The sequence below is a fragment of the Scyliorhinus torazame genome, chromosome 22, assembly GCF_047496885.1.
Source record: "Scyliorhinus torazame isolate Kashiwa2021f chromosome 22, sScyTor2.1, whole genome shotgun sequence".
Taxonomy (NCBI): Eukaryota; Metazoa; Chordata; class Chondrichthyes; order Carcharhiniformes; family Scyliorhinidae; genus Scyliorhinus; species Scyliorhinus torazame.
Window position 1 is genome coordinate 20,099,502 of NC_092728.1, and position 22,150 is coordinate 20,121,651.

At 54.4% G+C, this 22,150-nt stretch overlaps 1 protein-coding gene across 1 annotated transcript in view; it reads left to right on the forward strand.

The window, feature by feature from the left end:
* The window catches only part of plxna3 (plexin A3), a 297,717-nt gene that overhangs the window by 251,091 nt on the left and 24,476 nt on the right, over positions 1 to 22,150 (forward strand). The window contains exons 22-27 of the mRNA XM_072487943.1: positions 4,745 to 5,001; positions 7,120 to 7,186; positions 11,030 to 11,176; positions 12,068 to 12,233; positions 15,226 to 15,329; positions 17,758 to 17,854. Coding sequence (XP_072344044.1) covers positions 4,745 to 5,001; positions 7,120 to 7,186; positions 11,030 to 11,176; positions 12,068 to 12,233; positions 15,226 to 15,329; positions 17,758 to 17,854 — 838 coding nt within the window. The remainder of the gene's footprint in view (positions 1 to 4,744; positions 5,002 to 7,119; positions 7,187 to 11,029; positions 11,177 to 12,067; positions 12,234 to 15,225; positions 15,330 to 17,757; positions 17,855 to 22,150) is intronic.

Genomic DNA, 22,150 nt, shown 5'->3' on the forward strand with positions numbered 1-22,150 from the left:
GGGAGGAAACCGGAGCACCTGGAGGAAACCCACGCACACGCGGGGAGGATGTGCAGACTCCGCACAGACAGTGACCCAAGCCGGAATCGAACCTGGGACCCTGGAGCTGTGAAGCAATTGTGCTGTCCACAATGCTACCGTGCTGCCCCAAATGGTGAATGGGAACCGGGAGTACTCGTCAATCACGTTCAGGAAGTACGTGTTGCGGTCGGTGGAGGGGAGGGGCCCTTTGAAGTCCATACTGAGGCGTTCAAAGGGACGGGAAGCCTTTATCAGATGCGCCCTCTCTGGCCGGTAGAAGTGCGGCTTGCACTCCGCGCAGATTTGGCAGTCCCTGGTGGCTCTCCTGACCTCCTCGATAGAGTAGGGCAGGTTGCGGGTTTTAATGAAATGGAAGAATCGAGTGACCCTCGGGTGGCAGAGGTCCTCGTGGAGGGCTCAGAGGTGGTCCACTTGTGCATTGGCACATGTGCCGCGGGATAGGGCATCAGGAGGCTCGTTTAGCTTTCCGGGACGATACAAGATCTCATAATTGAAGGTGGAGAGTTCGATCCTCCACTGTAAGATCTTGTCGTTCTTTATCTTGCCCCGCTGTGCATTATCAAACATGAAAGCAACCGACCGTTGGTCAGTGAGGAGAGTGAATCTCCTGCCGGCCAGGTAATGCCTCAAATGCCGCACAGTTTCTACTATTGCTTGTGCCTCCTTTTCAACTGAGGAGTGGCGGATTTCTGAAGCATGGAGGGTACGTGAGAAGAAGGCCCCGGGTCTGCCCGCTTGGTTGAGGGTGGCTGCCAGAGCTACATCCGATGCGTCGCTCTCGACCTGGAAGGGGAGGGACTCATCGATGGCGCACATCGTGGCCTTTGCGATGTCAGCTTTGATGCGGCTGAAGGCCTGGCGGGCCTCCGTCGACAGGGGAAAAACCGTGCATTGGATTAGCGGGCGGGCCTTGTCCGCATATTTGGGACCCACTGGGCATAATAAGAGAAAAATCCCAGGCAGCGTTTCAGGGCCTTGGAGCAGTGAGGGAGGGGGAACTCCATGTGGGGGCGCATGCGTTCAGGGTCTGGGCCTATAACTCCATCATGCACTACGTAGCCGAGGATGGCTAGACGGTCGGTGCTGAACACGCATTTATCCTTTTTGCGATATGGAGGAATTTTCTGAGGTTGGTGTCATGGTCCTGCTGGTCGTGGCCGCAGAGGGTGACATTATCGAGGTATGGAAACGTCCCCGCAAACCGTACCGGTCAACCATTCAAAGAACAAAGAATATTACAGCACAGGAACAGGTCCTTCGGCCCCTCCCAGCCTGCGCCGATCCAGATCCTTTATCTAAACCTGTCGCCTATTTTCCAAGGATCTACTTCCCTCTGTTCCCCGCCCGTTCATATATCTGTCTAGATGCATCTTAAATGATGCTATTGTGCCCACCTCTACCACCTCCGCTGGCAAAGCGTTCCAGGCACCCACCACCCTCTGCGTAAAAATCTTTCCACGCACATCTCCATTAAACTTTCCCCCTCTCACCTTGAAATCGTGACCCCTTGTAATTGACACCCCCACTCTTGGAAAAAGCTTGTTGATATCCACCCTGTCCATACCTCTCTTAATTTTGTAGACCTCAATCAGGTCCCCCCTCAACCTCCGTCTTTCCAACGAAAACAATCCTAATCTACTCAACCTTTCTTCATAGCTAGCACCCTCCATACCAGGCAACATCCTGGTGAACCTCCTCTGCACCCTCTCTAAAGCATCCACATCCTTCTGGTAATGTGGCGACCAGAACTGCACGCAGCATTCCAAATGTGGCCTAACCAAAGTCCTATACAACTGTAACATGACCTGCCGACTCTTGTACTCAATACCCCGTCCGATGAAGGCAAGCATGCTGTATGCCTTCTTGACCACTCTATCGACCTGCGTTGCCACCTTCAGGGTACAATGGACCTGAACTCCCAGATCTCTCTGTACATCAATTTTCCCCATTGACCGTATAGTCCGCTCTTGAATTAGATCTTCCAAAATGCATCACCTCGCATTTTCCTGGATTGAACTCCATTTGCCATTTCTCTACCCAACTCTCCAATCTATCTATATTCTGTTATATTCTCTGACAGTCCCCCTTGCTATCTGCAACTCCACCAATCTTAGTGTCATCTGCAAACTTGCTAATCAGACCACCTATACCTTCGTCCAGATCATTTATGTATATCACAAACAACAGTTGCCCGAGCACGGATCCCTGTGGAACACCATTTCTTCCACTTTCTCCATTGTGAGACACTCCCTTCCACCACTACTCTGTCTCCTGTTGCCCAGCCAGTTCTTTATCCATCTAGCTAGTACACCCTGAACCCCACACGACTTCACTTTTTCCATCAACCTGCCATGGGAAACTTTTATCAAACGTTCGGTCCATCTCCCGTTGGAAGACCGAGACTCCATTAGTGACACCGAAGGGAACCCTTAGGAAGTGGTAGAGCCGCCCATCTGCTTCGAAATCAGTGTATTTGCGGTCGCTCGGGCGGATGGGGAGCTGGTGGTAGGCTCACTTTAGATCCACCATGGAAAAGACCTTGTATTGTGCAATCTGATTGTGACCAGATCAGATATGCGGGGGAGAGGGTACGCGTCAAGCTGCGTATCCCTGTTGATGGTCTAGCTATAATCGATGACTATCCCTGGTCTTTACAACCACTACTTGAGCTCTTCAGGGACTGTTGCTAGCCTCAATGACACCTTCCCTCAGTAATCGCTGGACCTCCGACCTAATAAAGGTCCGGTCCTGGGCACTGTACCGTCTGCTCCTGGTGGCGACGGGTTTGCAATCCAGGGTGAGGTTCGCAAACAGGGAAGGCGGATCGACCGTGAGGGTCGCGAGGCTGCAGACAGTGAGTGAGGGTATAGGGCCGTCGAGTTTAACAGTTAAGCTTTGGAAGTTGCATTGAAAATCTAACCCTAGGAGTGTAGCAGCGCAGAGGTGGGGAAGGACGTGGAGCAGGTAATTTTTAAACTCCCTGCCCTGGACCGTGATGTTCGCTATTCAGAACCCCTTGATCTCCACTGAATGAGACCCGGAGGCCAGGGAGATTTTTTGGTTAACTGGGTGAACGGGGAGAGATCAACACCTTACCGTGTTGGGGTGTATGAAGCTCTCTGTGCTCCCAGAACCAATCAGACAGGATGTTTCATGCCCATTGATGAGCACGGTCGTCGTTTCAGTCGAGAGTGTTCGGGGCCGAGACTGGTCCAGGGTCACCGAGGCTAGTCGTGGCAGAAGTTGGATGTTCTCCTCGGGCGGTGTGTGGTCATCTGAGTCGGGGTCCTGAGAGTCCAGCCAAGATGGCGGCGCCCACTGGTCACACATAGCTGGGGGTGCACAAGATGGCGGCGCTCATCCATCACACGTGGTGTCCGAGAGACAAGATGGCGGGCGCCCGGACGCCACACGTGGCCCTGATGGAGGAAGATGGCGGCACCCGTTGGCCGCACGTGGCCCATGGAGAGGGTCGTGGTGGCGGTCCCAATTCGTCCCGAGACCGCAGCGACCGCCCGGGCCTGACATACCGCCACAAAGTGGCCCTTTTTGCCGCATCCTTTGCAGAGGGATGAGCGGGCCAGACAGTGCTGTCGGGGGTGCTTGGCTTGCCGCAAAAATTACAGCGGGGCCCCCCGGGGTTGCCTGGCAGTCTCGTAGCACAAGCTTGTGGGGGGATGGGGGATGCATCGGAGTCAGTCGCGGGGGGGGGTTCCACGCTGCCCAAGGGGCTGCCGCGCGGTCGGGGACGTAAGCGCGGGCGTTTCGGGAAGCCACATCCAGGGAGCTAGCAAGGGCCCGTGACTCTTTGAGGCCTAGTGTCTCTTTCTCCAGCAATCACTGGCGGATTTGGGAGGACAGCATACCTGCAACAAATGAGCCCCGGATCAAAAGTTCTGTGTGGTCGCTGGCAGAAACTTGCGGGCAGTCACAATTCCTCCCCAACACCAGGAGTGCACGGTAGAACTCTTCCAGCGATTCCCCACGGATTTGTTGCCTCGTCGCTAGTAGATGTCGGGCGTAGACCTGGTTTACAGGGCGAATATAGTGTCCTTTCAGCAGATTCATTGTGGCCTCGAAATCGTCCGCGTCCTCGATGAGAGTGTAGACCTCTGGGCTCACCCTCGAGTGCAGAACTTGCATTTTCTGGTCCTCCGTGGGTGTAATTGTGGCTGTCCTGAGATATCCATTAAAACACGCCAGCCAGTGCTTGAAGGTTGCCGCTGAGTTTGTCGCGTGGGGGCTGAGTTGCAGACACTCAGGCTTGATTCGGAGCTCTATTCTTCAAAATCTAGTGTAATAAATTGATGCTCGATCAATAACTCCAGAAGCGAGATTGGAGACAATTGAAGGCTTTATTACACGAGATGTTTCCCCCAGCAGCGCAGGTACAGAATGCAGCTGCTGGGGAGACACGGGCTCTTATACTCCGCCTTACTGGGCGGAACCAGCAGGCAGGCTTAACCAATGAAAACTGTACCTCCTACACCAATGGTCTTACAGCATTACAGGGTACCGTAATACCGACTACCACACACTGTAGTGGGACTGGCCACCTGAGGAATGGAACACTAGACAATTGGGTGAGGGTGAGGCTTGAAACTTCCAAGGGGTATTTTAACTGGACGGTTCTGCTGACTTAGCTGCCTTCCTCTCTCTCTCCCCCTCCACCCCCCCCCCCCCGCCCGCCCCATTGCCGCAGGCTCCGGCTAACGTGGAGAAGGCCCTCAGGATCTTTGGGCAGCTGCTGAACAACAAGGTTTTCCTCCTGACGTTCGTGCGCACGCTGGAGGCCCAGCGCAGTTTCTCGATGCGCGACCGGGGCAACGTGGCCTCGCTGGTGATGACGGCGCTCCAGGGGAAGATGCAGTACGCCACCGTGGTGCTCAAGCAGCTGCTCTCCGACCTGATCGAGAAGAACCTGGAGAACAAGAATCATCCCAAGCTGCTGCTGCGGAGGTCAGGCTGGCTTCCAGTGTTTGTGAGGCCTCTGAGCATCGTTTTCACCTCAGTCGTCACACTGGTCGGGGTGGGGTGGGGGGGGTTACGAATTTAGCATCTCAACCCTCCAACATTGCGGCGTTGTCTCAATACTGGCCCTCCAACAGTGTGGCGCTCCCTCAGCACTGACCCTCCCACAGTGCGGTGCTCCCTCAGCACTGACCCTCCGACAGTGCGGCGCTCCCTCAGCACTGACCCTCCGACAGTGCAGCGCTCCCTCAGCACTGACTCTCTGACAGTGCGGCGCTCCCTCAGCACTGACCCTCTGACAGTGCGGCGCTCCCTCAGCACTGATCCTCCGACAGTGCGGCGCTCCCCCAGCACTGACCCTCCGACAGTGCGGCACCCCCTCAGCATTGACCCTCCGACAGTGCGGCGCTCCCTCAGCACTGACCCTCCGACAGTGCGGTACTCCCTCAGCACTGACCCTCCGGCAGTGCGCACCCCCTCAGCATTGACCCTCCGACAGTGCGGCGCTCCCTCAGCACTGACCCTCTGACAGTGTGTCGCAACCTCAGCACTGACCCTCCCACAGTGCGGCGCTCCCTCAGCACTGACCCTCCGATAGTGCGGCGCTCCCTCAGCACTGACCCTCCGACAGTGCAGCGCTCCCTCAGCACTGACCCTCCGACAGTGCGGCGTTCTCTCAGCACTGACCCTCCGACAGTGCGGCGCTCCCTCAGCACTGACCCTCCGACAATGCGGCGCTCCCTCAGCACTGACCCTCCGACAGTGCGGCGCTCCCTCAGTACTGACCTCCGACAGTGCGGCGCTCCCTCAGCACTGACCCTCCGACAGTGCGGCAGTCCCTCAGCACTGACCCTCCGACAGTGCGGCGCTCCTCAGCACTGACCCTCCGACAGTGCGGCGCTCCCTCAGTACTGACCTCCGACAGTGCGGCGCTCCCTCAGTACTGACCTCCGACAGTGCGGCACTTCCTCAGCACTGACCCTCTGACAGTGCGGCGCTCCCTCAGTACAGACCCTCCCACAGTGCGGTGCTCCCTCAGCACTGACCCTCCGACAGTGCGGCGCTCCCTCAGTACAGACCCTCCCACAGTGCGGCGCTCCCTCAGTACTGACCTCCGACAGTGCGGCGCTCCCTCAGTACTGACCTCCGACAGTGCGGCGCTCCCTCAGCACTGACCCGCTGACAGTGCGGCACTCCCTCAGCACTGACCCTCCCACAGTGCGGCGCTCCTCAGCACTGACCCTCCGACAGTGCGGCGCTCCCTCAGTACTGACCTCCGACAGTGCGGCGCTCCCTCAGTACAGACCCTCCCACAGTGCGGCGCTCCCTCAGTACTGACCTCCGACAGTGCGGCGCTCCCTCAGTACTGACCTCCGACAGTGCGGCGCTCCCTCAGCACTGACCCTCTGACAGTGCGGCGCTCCCTCAGTACAGACCCTCCCACAGTGCGGCACTCCCTCAGCACTGACCCTCCCACAGTGCGGCGCTCCCTCAGTACTGACCCTCCCACAGTGCGGCGCTCACTCAGCACTGACCCTCCCACTGTGTGACGCTCCCTCAGTACTGACCCACCCACAGTGTGATGCTCCCTCAGTACTGACCCACCCACCGTGCGACTCTCCCTCAGTACTGACCCTCCCACAGTGCAGTGCTCCCTCAGCACTGACCCTCCCACAGTGCGGCGCTCCCTCAGCACTGACCCTCCCACAGTGCGGCGCTCCCTCAGCACTGACCCTCCCACAGTGCGGTGCTCCCTCAGCACTGACCCTCCCACAGTGCGGTGCTCCCTCAGCACTGACCCTCCCACTGTGCAGCGCTCCCTCAGCACTGACCCTCCCACAGTGTGGCGCTCCGTCAGTACTGACCCTCCCACAGTGCGGTGCTCCCTCAGCACTGACCCTCCCACAGTGCGGCGCTCCTTCAGTATTATGTTTAATGTGCTCAAATCCTGCGCTTGGACCTGAACTGATGACCTCATCAATCGGAGAGGAGGGAGCTTTCCATTGAAACGGAAATGTTCTCTTCACACCGACCCTGTCAGACTCTTCCAGAATTCTCCATGGTGACGTCTGTGTTCCTCACCCTTCTGCGTTCTATTTGTTCCAGGACAGAATCAGTGGCTGAGAAGATGTTGACAAACTGGTTCACATTCCTGCTGTACCGATTCCTGAAGGTAGGAGCCTCCTCTCGCACTGCAATTCATCCCCCTCCCTCCGTGTCACCTCTTTGCTTCCTCTTCTTCCTTCTGATCAAATGTTGTGGGCCAGGGCTTGGAAAACTCCCAAGTATATAGAGCATAAAACGATACAGCGCAGTACAGGCCCTTCGGCCCACGATGTTGCACCGAAACAAAAGCCATCTAACCTACACTATGCCATTATCATCCATGTGCTTATCCAATAAACCATATCATGGGGTTCACCTCACTTACAACTGTTTATCAATTATAGTGACGATGAGCACAAGGACCTGCCTTTCCGATGTTATTCAACAGAGGCCTTAAGCACTTTTAATTAAAAACAAGCTTCATTCCAGAAATGTAGTTAACATTTTTATAAACACACACAGTAAGCCTTTTTATCAACTACAAACATAAATACCACACACAGCTACAGGAATCTATGTATCACCCTTAATGAATCCCCCTTTAACTGTTCCAATTTAATAACAAGATCGCATTAACCCCCTTTTCAAAGGTGTGGCCCAACACATGGTACTCTTTAAGACTTTTTTTTATCTTTAAGACTTGCTATGGATACACCTGTTTCCTTTCCAGAACCGCAGGTTTGAAATCCTTCCAGAAAACAGTTCGCACTTTTAAGTTATCAAGTAATCTGGAAACAGCTTTTAAACTGAAGATAGAGAGACACGTCTTTCCAACCTGTGCAATACAAAAACCAGGTCAAACTCAAAGTGAAAGTAAAAACTCAGAGCCACAGACCAGCTCCACCCACACAATGACATAGATATTTCATAGAATTTACAGTGCAGAAGGAGGCCATTTGGCCCATCGGGTCTGCGCCGGCTCTTGGAAAGAGCACCTTACCCAAGGTCAACACTTCCACCCTACCCCCATAACTCAGTAACCCCACCCAACATTAAGGGCAATTTGGAACACTAAGGGCAATTTATCATTGCCAGTCCACCTAACCTGCACATCTTTGGACTGTGGGAGGAAACCGGAGCACCCGGAGGAAACCCACGCAGACACGGGGAGGATGTGCAGACTCCGCACAGACAGTGACCCAAGCCGGAATCGAACCTGGGACCCTGGAGCTGTGAAGCAATTGTGCTATCCACATTGCTACCGTGCTGCCCACATTGCCCATCACTGAAGCCATGTGATAAGACAAAACATTTTTGAAGGGATACTGCAATGACACAACCTTCTGATGCAATGCGTATGGCGCTGGTCTGTCGCTGAGGAACGTGGGCGCTGAATCCAAATTGACACAGATTTTGGCTTTGAAAACTTTGACCCAGCCCAGCTCCTTGTGAAAAACATCCTCATACCTCCTCAGAACGTCCTGGAGGACCACGCTGGATATTTTGAAGATTTCCAGCCAATTGAGTCCAATCTTCTGTCACCAGTCTCTTCCCAGCAGGCTGGGTCTGTGCCCCTCCACGACAACCAAGGACAGATTGGCCTCCTGCCCTTTGTATGCCCCAGGGTGTGTTGATGGTTACGAGGACCTTCAAAGTCTCCATGGTGTCTGTGGAAACTTGGCTATCACACTCTTCAAACTTTCCTTTAATAAATAATTTTTTTCTCCTCCTTTTTCACATTTTCTCCCAAATTTACGCCCAACAATAATCAGTAATGAATGTAATGTCAATCCCTATATCAATAACAACGATCCCATCCTCCCACCAAACCCCCAAACATTAGCCCGCATGTTAACATAAACAAATGACAAAAAGGAATCAGGAATCACCCATAGTCACCATTAACACATACAGTCCCTCCCCCCCCCCCCCCCCCGACCCTCCCAGCCCCCAACCCCCCTAATTTTCGATGTGATCCAATTCTCGAAAGTGCATCATGAATAACGCCCATGAATTGCAGAACCCCTCCATCCTTCCCCTCAGTTCCAATTTGACCTTCTCAAGCGTTACGAATTCCAGCAGGTCCCCCCGCCACGCCAGGGCACAGGGTGGAGAGGTTGATCTCCAGCCTAATAGGATCCACCTTTGGGCGATCAACGAGGCGAAGGCTACAACATCTGCCTCCACAACCGTTTCCATCCCTGGCTGGTCCGACACCCCGAATATGGCCTCCCCGGGGGCCAGGGTCCAGTTTCACGTGCACCACTTTAGAGATTACCCTAAACACCTCCTTCCAGTAATCCTCTAGCTTTGGACAGGACCAAAACATATGAACGTGGTTTGCGGGGGGCCCCCGCACTCTTCAAACTTAAAGGGCGAGTTTCCACACAAATATATTTGAAGATCTGCTCTCCTACCCCAGTCACCGAAGCCCCAGTGTCCACTTCCGTTTTGAGGGGTTTGCCGCTAACTCTGATGACAATTTGGGTCGTCTTATTCAACGGGACTGCACATTGCATGCTCGTCCTCAGAGCTCTCCTCCACTGCATGCTCGTCCTCAGAGCTCCCCTCCACTATGTTCAGTGGGGCTGTGGACTGCTGCTGCTGCTGTTGTTTTTTGCATTGTATTACGATCCCAGACCAGACCCCAACAGTTGCTAGGCTACCCGGCAGAAACCCCAATATTTAACTTAATTTTGTAAGACAGCGATCCTACGCACACATAGGGTTAAGGTATATTAAAACAACACAGGATTAAAATAACTTTAACATTTTTCAAGAAATAGTTACCCGTTGAACAATGCTTAACAATAACCTGAAACCTGTCAACTCCTAACTGCTATCCTTTTTTCTCCAAACAAGCAGAACCCATCTTAGGTCACAATCCACTTTTAACTAGAGGTAGCAAACACAGGATTACTTGGCAAACATTACATAGAGATCTTTTGAGACTGCTTTATGAGAGAGACCTGACACCCTGTCAGGGCAATGCCGAATCTCCGGCTCTATTTCTTCAGAAACTGCTTCTCAGCTCCCCTACCAGCCAAAAAACTAAAACTGAAAACTCCACACCTGACTGCTTCAGCCCCTGGCTCCTCCCATTAACTACATCAGCTCTATATCCCCAACTCAGTTATGACCATCTGACTAAGGTTAAACACAATGTCTCTCTTTATCTATTCCCCGGGGAACCTTTCTATAAGCAAAATTCCAATCGCCCTATTTCTGTAATTGATATAATAAAATATATCTCTGAAATTCCTACATTCATCAGAATTGACACGCTTTTCCTAGCGCATGAATGTGCCCCCTTTGGCTGCCTCGGAAACACAAATTCTCCTGGGGGCAGACTCTCCCGCAATGATAGCAGTCCACGTCTGACTTGGGATCTCACCTGTTCCTTTTCCCGGTCCTTCGGCTCCAGTCTCATCCCGAGGACCGTGTCTAGTTCTCCGCTGCGCCTGTTGATCCTGCTGCGCACCTCGCGGCCACACCGCCCCAGACCATTCTCCCGTCTCAGATTAGGATCCGATTCCCCGTTTGGAAAGCCTCGATTGAGCCTGCCTCCTCCCCACTCTCAGGCAGATCCTAACCACTCGCTGAGTGAGAAAGTTTCTCCCCGTGTCTCCGTCGCTCCTTTCGCCAATTCCCTAACTCACTCCCCTTCAGTAACTATTTCTCCTCATTCGCTCGATCAAAATTCCCTCGTGATTGTGAACGCCTCGATTAAATCTCCCCTTTAACCTTCTCTGCTCCAAAGAGAACAATCCCAGCTTCTCCCAGTCTCTGTCTCTACATGAACTGAAGTCCCCCCTCATCCCTCAGAAGCATTCTGGGTAAATCTCCCTCTGCACCATCTCCACGAGGCCTCAACATCCTTCCTAATGTGTGGGGCCCCGGAAGTTGGACACGGTACTCCAGTGGAGGTTTGACTGATGTTCTTGTTTCGTCTCCCCATTTCCTGATGTAGGAGTGCGTGGGGGAGCCACTCTTTATGCTGTACTGCGCCATCAAACAACAGATGGAGAAGGGGCCAATTGATTCCATCACCGGGGAGGCGCGATATTCACTCAGTGAGGACAAGCTGATCCGTCAGCAGATCGACTACAAAATGCTGGTGAGTCTTTCCAAAGCCTCCCTTGTAAGCGCAGGAACGGAGGAGGCCCCATTCAGCCCCTCTCGAGCCTGTTACACGGGAACAGGAGGAGGCCCCATTCAGCCCCTCTCGAGCCTGTTATACTGGAACAGGAGGAGGCCCATTCAACCCCTCTCGAGCCTGTTACGCAGGAACAGGAGGAGGCCCATTCAGCCCCTCTCGAGCCTGTTACAGAGGGATAGGAGGAGGCCCATTCAGCCCCTCTCGAGTTTGTTACCCAGGAACAGGAGGAGGCCATTCAGCCCCTCTCGAGCCTGTTACAGAGGGATAGGAGGAGGCCCATTCAGCCCCTCTCGAGTTTGTTACCCAGGAACAGGAGGAGGCCATTCAGCCCCTCTCGAGTCTGTTCTGCCATTCAATGGGCTCCTGGCTAGAATATATCTTTACTCCATCCGCTCGCTTCAATCTGGGGGAATGCTATACTCCAAGAATACCCTTGCCGAGCTTTTAAATGATTAATTGTGCAAACATGTACACTCTTGCAGGGAGCCTCCACACTTCTGTGAAGAAATGTTCCCTAAGTTTTCTCCTGTATGATCTGGCCTTCAATGCAAGATTATGTCAGGGCGACACGGTGGTGCAGTGGTTAGCACTGCTGCCTCACGGTGTTGAGGACTTGGGTTCGATCCCGGCCCCTTGGGAGTTTGCACATTCTCCCCGTGTCTGGATGCGTCTCACCCCCACGTGGATTGGCCACGCTAAACCTGCCCCTTCGTTGGAAATGTTTTTTCAAATTTAAGATTCCATCTGTCTTCGTCTCCTCGGGCTTTGGGATGTGCAGAAAGCCGGCGAAAGCCGTGGGGGAATCGCCGGGTTTAGTTTGTGCCTTACTGTTCCCCTGTGTTTCTGTAGACCCTGACCTGTGTCTGCCCTGAGAATGAGAACGAGAATTCGACTCAGATTCCTGTCAAGGTGCTGAACTGCGACACCATCACCCAGGTCAAGGACAAGCTGCTTGATGCCATCTACAAAGGGGTTCCCTACTCCCAGCGTCCCAAAGCAGAGGACATGGATCTAGGTACGTGGGGTCCTGGCATCAAACAGATTTCAGCTGCTTTAGGCACACACACTCACACACACACACATACTCACATTGACACACACTCACACACACACACATACTCACATTGACACACACACACACACATACTCACATTGACACACACTCATTCACACACATACTCACATTCACACACACACACATATACTCACATTGACACACACTCATTCACACACACACAAATACACACGCAGTTACACTCACACACATGCTCACACAGACACTTACGCACACACTCTCAGACACACTCACACAGACTCATACACAGTCACACTCGCACACACACACATACTCTCATACACTTTCATGCACACTCTCACACACACACACTCTTACAGAAACAAACTCACTCACACACAGACTCCCAAACACGCTCCACATTCACACTCACACACACACACTAACACTGGCACACACACACACACACTTACAGACACTCATACACTCACTCACACAGGCACTCACACACACTCTCAGACACACCCACACACACTCTCACACACACTCGCATAGACTCCACATACAGTCACACACATACACACTCACACACTCACACTAACACTCTCGCACAAACACTAACACCACCGCACACAAACAGACACACACACTCATACACACACACACACTCACTCACTCTCACACTCTGTCACACACTCATGGGTGGCACGGTAGCACAGTGGTTAATACTGTTGCTTCAGAGGCAGCACGGTGGCACAGTGGTTAGCACAGCTGCCTCAAGGCGCCGAGGTCTCGGGTTCGATTCCCCGCTGGGTCACTGTCTGTGCGGAGTCTGCACGTTCTCCCCGTGTCTGTGTGAATTTCCTCCGGGTGCTCCGGTTTCCTCCCACAAGTCCCGAAAGATGTGCTTGTTAGGTGAATTGGACATTCTGAATTCTCCCTCTGTGTACCCGAACAGGCGCCGGAATGTGGGGGATTTTCACTCACACTCGCGTACACACACACATATACTCACATTGACACACACTCAGTCACACTCACACACAGGCTCACACAGACACTGACACACACACACTCACACAGACTCTCAGACACACTCACACACACTAACACTCCCGCACACACAGTAACTTATTTGCAGTATTAATGCAAGCCTACTTGTGACAATAAAGATTATTATTACACACAGACACTCACTCACTCATACACACACTAACACTCTCACACACACACTCACATACAAACTCTTACATACATACACACACACATGCTCACACACTGTCACACACTCTGCCACACGCATGCGCACACACACACACACTCACACACTCTCATGCACACACACACACTCATGTACACACACATATACTCATATTGGCACACACATACACAGACACTCACACACACTCTCTGCCACACACAAACTCACACATACACACACACACTCACTCGCACACTCACTCACTTACTCACACACACACGCACACATACACAAACATTCACACACACACACACTCTCACACTCACACACACTGTCACACACAGTCGCACTCAGTCACATGCTCACACACACTAATACGCGTGCACACACACACTCACTCATGTTCATTCACACACACTCACTCATACACACGCACACACACTTGCACTCACACTCATGCACACGCACGCTCACAATTGCACACATACACACTCTCACACATACTGTGACATACTCATAAACACACTAACACACACATAAACACACATACTCTCACACACTTACACATATATACTCTCACAGACACACACGCACACACACTCACTCACATACTTACACAGTGTCATGCGAGAGTGCCTTTAAGAACTGGATGTTTAAGCAATGTACCTTTAAGAAAACAGTGATGTCATAGAGTGGGTGGAGCTCAGCTCAGTTCAGCCATTTTGCAGTTTGGTTTTGCAGTTTGAAAAGTGCCTGGCTAGTTTTGCTGAGAGCAGTTTAAAAGGAGAAAGCCAGTTTGAGACAGCAGCTTGAGAAGTTCTGGTTTGCTGTGATCTGCTTGAAGGGAGAAAGCCAGGTTTGAGAAAGCAGCTTGGGTGTGTCTGTGTGTTTCCAGAGAGCTGCAGGAAGAAAGCAAGGTGCTGGAGCTGAAGTCAACCAAGCTAATGTGTCTCTGCCATACTACAGAAAATATATATATCCTTTAACCTGATGTGATTTTGTTTCAAGGGGTTCAGTCTCTTGGAAGTTTGAAGGAACATTTTAAGGAGTTATTTACTGTTGCAATATTATCTTTGAAGTAAGGGGTGTTAAGAGATCCACTGTTTATTTAAGATGTTAAATTGAGTTTATGGAATAAACAGTGTTTTGTGTTTAAAAACCTACGTGTCCATAATTGTTATACCACACCTAGGGAAAAAGCCGTGTGTTCGGAAAAGCAACAAATCCATTAAAGGGAGAGGTTGGTTGAACTCCATGATACATTTTGGGGTTCTGAAAATGCCTCGCCCATAACAACAGACAGAGACTCATTCACACACACACACACACACACACACTCACAGGCACAGAAGCTCACTGAGGCACAGCATTCACTCTCACACATACACACACTCTCATCTCATTCATACATACCCTCATACACATACACACACACTCACATAAAAACACACACTCTAACATTCTCAGACACACACACCCACTCTCACACACATACGCACTCTTGCATTCAAATACACCTTCACTCTTCACATCCAAACGTGCATACAAACATACTCACTCACACACACACACACTTACACACAAGCACTCGTACACACACCCGCGCACACACACACACACACAGAGTCACACCCTGTGGACAAGGTATATCTGGGAATGCCCACTTGGGCGAGGGCGCAGTTTCCTGGCGGGCTATGAGAATGGAGGACGCTGCTTCGAGTTGACCGTTTGCTGAAGGGGTTGTGGTGTTGACTGCCGATTGTTTAATGTTCTGTCTTTCTGCTTGAGCAGAGTGGAGGCAGAGTCGAGGAACCCGCCTCATCCTCCAGGACGAGGATGTCACGACCAAGATCGAATACGACTGGAAGCGACTGAACACGTTGTCACATTACCAGGTGCGTCCAACAGGAGGAGTGCCTTCTCGAGCCAGTTACACAGGAACAGGAGGTGGCCCCATTCAGCCCCTCTCGAGCCTGTTACACAGGAACAGGAGGAGGCCCATTCAGCCCCTCTCAAGCCTGTTACACAGGAACAGGAGGAGGCCCATTCAGCCCCTCTCGAGCCTGTTACACAGGAACAGGAGGAGACCCATTCAGCCCCTCTCAAGCCTGTTACACAGGAACAGGAGGAGGCCATTCAGCCCCTCTCGAGCCTGTTACACAGGAACAGGAGGAGACCCATTCAGCCCCTCTCGAGCCTGTTACACAGGAACAGGATGAGGCCATTCAGCCCCTCTTGAGCCTGTTACACAGGAACAGGAGGAGGCCCATTCAGCCCCTCTCGAGCCTGTTACACAGGAACAGGAGGAGGCCATTCAGCCCTTCTCGAGCCTGTTACACAGGAACAGGAGGAGGCCATTCAGCCCCTCTTGAGCCTGTTACACAGGAACAGGAGGAGGCCATTCAGCCCCTCTCGAGCCTGTTACACAGGAACAGGAGGAGGCCCATTCAGCCCCTCTTGAGCCTGTTACACAGGAACAGGAGGAGGCCCATTCAGCCCCTCTTGAGCCTGTTACACAGGAACAGGAGGAGGCCATTCAGCCCCTCTCGAGCCTGTTACACAGGAACAGGAGGAGGCCATTCAGCCCCTCTCGAGCCTGTTACACAGGAACAGGAGGGGATCCATTCAGCCCCTCTCGAGCCTGTTACACAGAAACAGGAGGAGGCCCATTCAGCCCCTCTCAAGCCTGTTACACAGGAACAGGAGGAGGCCCAGTCAGCCCCTCTCGAGCCAGTTACACAGAAACATTCAGCCATTCAGCCCCTCAAGTCTGTACCGCCCTTCTATGAGATCACAACTAATCTGAGAATTATCTCTAAACACCCTGCCTTTTGTCCTGTATTCCATGGTAACACTGAGTCAATGAAGGTCCCATCAATCTAGTTTGTGATTTGGGAAATGGATTCTCACTTCAGTCACACGAGAGACAGCAGATGCGAGCAATGATTTGCCTTTGAGAGCAGGGGGATCCAAGAGAGGCCAGCCCCCTCTCCCCCCCCCCCCCCTGCACTCCTCCAGTGTCGAGACTGAGGGAGCCCCGCACTGTCGGAGGCTCAGTGCTGAGGGAGTGCTGCACTGTTGGAAGGTCAGTGCTGTGGGAGCCCCGCACTGTCGGAGGCTCAGTGCTGAGGGAACGCCGCACTGTCGGAGGGTCAGTGCTGAGGGAACGCCGCACTGTCAGAGGGTCAGTAGTGAGGGAGCGCCGCACTGTCGGAGGGTCAGTGCTGAGGGAGCGCCGCACTGTTGGAGGGTCAGTGGAGAGGGAGCCCCGCACTGTCGGAGGGTCAGTGCTGAGGGAGCGCCGCACTGTCGGAGGGTCAGTTCTGAGGGAGCGCCGCACTGTTGGAGGGTCAGTGCTGAGGGAGCGCCGCACTGTCAGAGGGTCAGTACTGAGGGAGCGTCGCACAGTCGGAGGCTCAGTGCTGAGGGAACGCCGCACTGTCGGAGGGTCAGTGCTGAGGGAGCGCCGCACTGTCAGAGGGTCAGTACTGAGGGAGTGCTGCACTGTCGGAGGGTCAGTGCTGAGGGAGCGCCGCACTGTCAGAGGGTCAGTGCTGAGGGAGCGCCGCACTGTCGGAGGGTCAGTGCTGAGGGAGCGCCGCGCTGTCGGAGGGTCAGTGCTGAGGAGCGCCGCACTGTCAGAGGGTCAGGGCTGCGGGAGCGCCGCACTGTCAGAGGGTCAGTGGTGAGGGAGCGCCGCACTGTTGTAGGGTCAGTGCTGAGGGAGCGCCGCACTGTCGGAGGGTCAGTGCTGAGGGAGCGCCGCACTGACGGAGGGTCAGTGCTGAGGGAGCGCCGCACTGTCGGAGGGTCAGTGCTGAGGGAGCGCCGCACTGTCGGAGGGTCAATGCTGAGGGAGCGTCGCACTGTCGGAGGGTCAGTGCTGAGGGAGCGCCGCACTGTCGGAGGGTCAGTGCTGAGGGAGCGCCGCAGTGTCGGAGTGTCTAAACTTAGTAATGAGAAAGTAAATCCGTACTCTCTCGTGGATCCCAGGGCCACAGTGGGAAGAAAACCGCACGGTTGGGGATTGAGGCCTCCTCGGTATTTTGGAATCTATATTTATTCCCCCATCCAACATTGCCTTAAAACAAACACATTCGATCTTGGGAATTGTCACATTTGTTTGTTGCATCCTGCTGTGCATAGATTGGCTGCAGCATTTCCTTGTGCCCACACTTCCTGAGAATAGACTCCCCCATTGGCTGTGAGACATTGGGGGGGCGGGGTAGCGGGTGGTCCTGAGGGTGTGATAGGTGCAGGGCCCCCTGGCTGAATATCCGTCTGTTGAGGCCTGGCTGATTTGTGCATTACTTGGTCCCACAGGTCACGGACGGGTCAGCGGTGGCTCTGGTCCCCAAGCAGATCTCGGCCTACAATATCGCAAATTCCTTCACCTTCACTCGGTCCCTGAGCCGCTATGGTGAGCAAACTGCTGTCAAAGCACACCCGCAGATTGGATATGGAAAAGGAAGGACAGGACTGAGGGGTAGGGAGAAGGTGGGGATGGAGGGATACGGGAAGGAGCTGGGGATTGTGGGATACAGGGAAAAGGTGGGGATTGAGGGATACAGGAAGGAGGTGGGGATTAAGGGATACGGGGACAAAGGGATTTAGGGATATGGGAAGGAGTTGGGGATTGAGGGATACGGGGAGAGGGTGGGGATTGTGGGATACGGAGAGAAGTTGGGGATTGAGGGATACAGGAAGGAGGTGGGGATTAAGGGATACGGGGACAAGGTGGGGATTGAGGGATATGGGAAGGAGTTGGGGATTGAGGGATACGGGGAGAGGGTGGGGATTGAGGGATATGGGGAGAGGGTGGGGATTGAGAGGGACGGGGAGAGGGTGGGGATTGAGGGAGACGGGGAGAGGGTGGGGATTGAGGATACGGGGAAAGGGTGGAGATTGAGGGAGACGGGGAGAGGGTGGGATTGAGGGAGACGGGGAGAGGGTGGGGATTGAGGGATACGGGGAGAGAGAGGGGATTCAGGGATACGGGGAGAGGGTGGGGATTGAGGGAGACGGGGAGAGGGTGGGGATTGAGGATACGGGGAGAGGGTGGAGATTGAGGGAGACGGGGAGAGGGTGGGATTGAGGGAGACGGGGAGAGGGTGGGGATTGAGGGATACGGGGAGAGAGAGGGGATTCAGGGATACGGGGAGAGGGTGGGGATTGAGGGAGACGGGGAGAGGGTGGGGATTGAGGGATACGGGGAGAGGGTGGGGATTGAGGGATACGGGGAGAAAGTGGGGATTGAGGGATACGGGGAGAGGGTGGGGATTGAGGGATACGGGGAGAGGGTGGGGATTGAGGGATACGGGGAGAAAGTGGGGATTGAGGGATATGAGAAGGAGTTGGGGATTGAGGGATACGGGAAGAGGGTGGAGATTGAGGGTTACGGTGAGAGGGTGGGGATTGAGGGATATGGGGAGAAGGTGGGGATTGAGGGAGACGGGGAGAAGGTGGGGATTGAGGGATAAACGGAGACGGTAGGGATTGAGGGATACGGGGGGATTGTGGGATACGGGAGTGGGTGGGATTGCGGGAGACGGGGAGAAGGTGGGGATTGAGGGATACGGGGAGAAGGTGGGGATTGAGGGATAGGGGGAGAGGGTGGGGATTGAGGGATACGGGAGAGGGTGGAGATTGAGGGATACGGGGAGAGGGTGGGGATTGAGGGATACGGGGAGGGTGGAGTTTGTGGGATATGGGGTGAGGGTGGAGATTGAGGGAGACGGGGAGAGGGTGGGATTGAGGCATACGGGGAGAGGGTGGGGATTGAGGGATATGGGGAGAGGGTGGGGATTGAGGGATACAGGGAGAGGGAGGGGATTGAGGGATACGGTGAGAGGGGATTGAGGGAGACAGGGAGAGGGCATTGAGGGAGACGGGGAGAAGGTGGGGATTGAGGGATACGGGGAGAGGGTGAGGATTGAGGGATATGGGGAGAGGGTGGGGATTGAGGGAGACGGGGAGAGGGGATTGAGGGAGACGGGGAGAGGGTGGGGATTGAGGAAGACGGGGAGAGGGTGGGGATTGAGGAAGACGGGGAGAGGGTGGGGATTGAGGGATACTGGGAGAGGGTGGGGATTGAGGGATATGGGGAGAGGGTGGGGATTGAGGGATACGGGGAGAGGGTGGGGATTGAGGGAGACGGGAGAGGGTGGGGATTGAGGGATATGGGGAGAGGGTGTGGATTCAGGGATACAGGGAGAGGGTGGGGATTGAGGGATACGGGGAGAGGGTGGGGATTGAGGGAGACGGGGAGAGTGTGGGGATTGAGGGAGACGGGGAGAGGGGATTGAGGGAGACTGGGAGAGGGTGGGGATTGAGGGAGAGGGGGAGAGTGTGGGGATTGAGGGAGACGGGGAGAGGGGATTGAGGGAGACGGGGAGGGGGGATTGAGGGAGACGGGGAGAGGGTGGGGATTGAGGGAGACGGGGAGAGGGTGGGGATTGAGGGAGACGGGGAGAGGGTGGGGATTGAGGGATACGGGGAGAGGGTGGGGATTGAGGGAGACGGGGAGAGGGTGGGGATTGAGGGATACGGGGAGAGGGTGCGGATTGAGGGATATGGGGAGAAGGTAGAATTCAGGGATACGGGAGGTGGGATTTACAGTTACATGAGGTGAGGTGGGAATGCAGTATTTGGATGGAGGGTGGGAATGTGGATAAGGAGAGAGGGTCTGGGATAAAGGGAGAGAGTGTGGGATTTTGGGAGAGGGTGTGGGATATGAAGAGAGGATGGGGACATGGGGAGGAGCGGGGGAAATTGGGAGAGGGTGGAAGATATTGGAGAAAGTGGAATATATTGGGAGATGGTGGGGAATATTTCGAGATAGTGAGAGATATTGGGAGAGTGTGGGAGATATCGGGATAGGGTTGGTGATATTGGGAAAGGGTGTGGGAGATATGGTGAGGGTGTGGGGGATATGGGAAGGGTGTGGGAGGGGCTGAGGGGGATATTGGAGAGGGTGTGGCAGATATAGTGAGGGTGTGGGGGGCATTGGGAGGGTGTGGGATATGGGAAGTGTGGGGGGGCATAATAAGGGTGTGGGATTTGGGAGAGGATGTGGGGGACATTGGGAGGGTATGGGATATGGCGAGGGTGTGGGGGACATTGGGAGGGTGTGGGATATGGGAGAGGGTGTGGGGGACATGGGAAGGGTGTGGGATATGGTGAGGGTGTGGGGGACATGGGAAGGGTGTGGGATATGGGAGAGGGTGTGGGGGACATGGGAAGGGTGTGGGATATGGGAGAGGGTGTGGGGGACATTTGGGAGAGGGTGTGGGATATGGGAGAGGGTGTGGGGGACATGGGAAGGGTGTGAGATATGGGAGTGGGTAAAGGGGACATGAGAAGGGTGTGGGATATGGGAAGAGTGTGGGGGACATGGGAAGGGTGTGGGATATGGGAGAGGGTGTGGGGGACATGGGAAGGGTGTGGGTTTTGGGAGAGGGTGTGGGGGACATTGGGAGGGTGTGGGATATGGGAGAGGGTGTGGGGGACATGGGAAGGGTGTGGGGGACATGGGAAGGGTGTGGGGGACATGGGAAGGGTGTGGGGGACATAGGAAGGGTGTGGGATATGGGAGAGGGTGTGGGGACATTGGGAGGGTGTGGGATATGGGAGAGGGTGTGGGGGACATTGGGAGGGTGTGGGATATGGGAGAGGGTGTGGGGGACATGGGAAGGATGTGGGATATGGGAGGGGGTGTGGGGGACATGGGAAGGGTGTGGGATATGGGAGACGGTGTGGGGGACACTGGGAGGGTGTGGGATATGGGAGAGGGTGTGGGGGACATGGGAAGGGTGTGGGATATGGGAGAGGGTGTGGGGGACATTGGTAAGGTGTGGGATGCGGGTGGGGTGTGGGTATTGGGAGGGTGTGGGGCACATTGCGAGGGTGTGGGATATGGGAGAGGGTGTGGGGGACATTGGGAGGGTGTGGGATGCGGGGTGGGGTGTGAGATATGGGAGAGGGTGTGGGGGACATTGCGAGGGTGTGGAACATTGGGAGGGTGTCGGATATGGGAGAGTGTGTGGGGGACATTGGTGGGGTGTGGGATATGGGAAGGGTGTGAGACATGGGAGAGGGTGTGGGGGACATGGGAAAAGGTGTGGGATGTGTGGTGAGGAGCGGGGGACATTGGGAGAGGGTGGAAGATATTGGAGAAAGTGGAATATATTGGGAGATGGTGGGGAATATTTCGAGATAGTGAGAGATATTGGGAGAGTGTGGGAGATATCGGGATAGGGTTGGTGATATTGGGAGAGGGTGTGGGAGATATGGTGAGGGTGTGGGGGATATGGGAAGGGTGTGGGAGAGGCTGAGGGGGATGTTGGAGAGGTTGTGGCAGATATAGTGAGGGTGTGGGGGGCATAATAAGGGTGTGGGATATGGGAGAGGGTGTGGGGGACATTGGGAGGGTGTGGGATATGGGAGAGGGTGTGGGGGACATGGGAAGGGTGTGGGATATGGCGAGGGTGTGGGGGACATTGGGAGGGTGTGGGATATGGGAGAGGGTGTGGGGGACATGGGAAGGGTGTGGGATATGGTGAGGGTGTGGGGGACATGGGAAGGGTGTGGGAGAGGCTGAGGGGGATGTTGGAGAGAGTGTGGCAGATATAGTGAGGGTGTGGGGGGCATTGGGAGGGTGTGGGATATGGGAAGTGTGGGGGGCATAATAAGGGTGTGGGATATGGGAGAGGGTGTG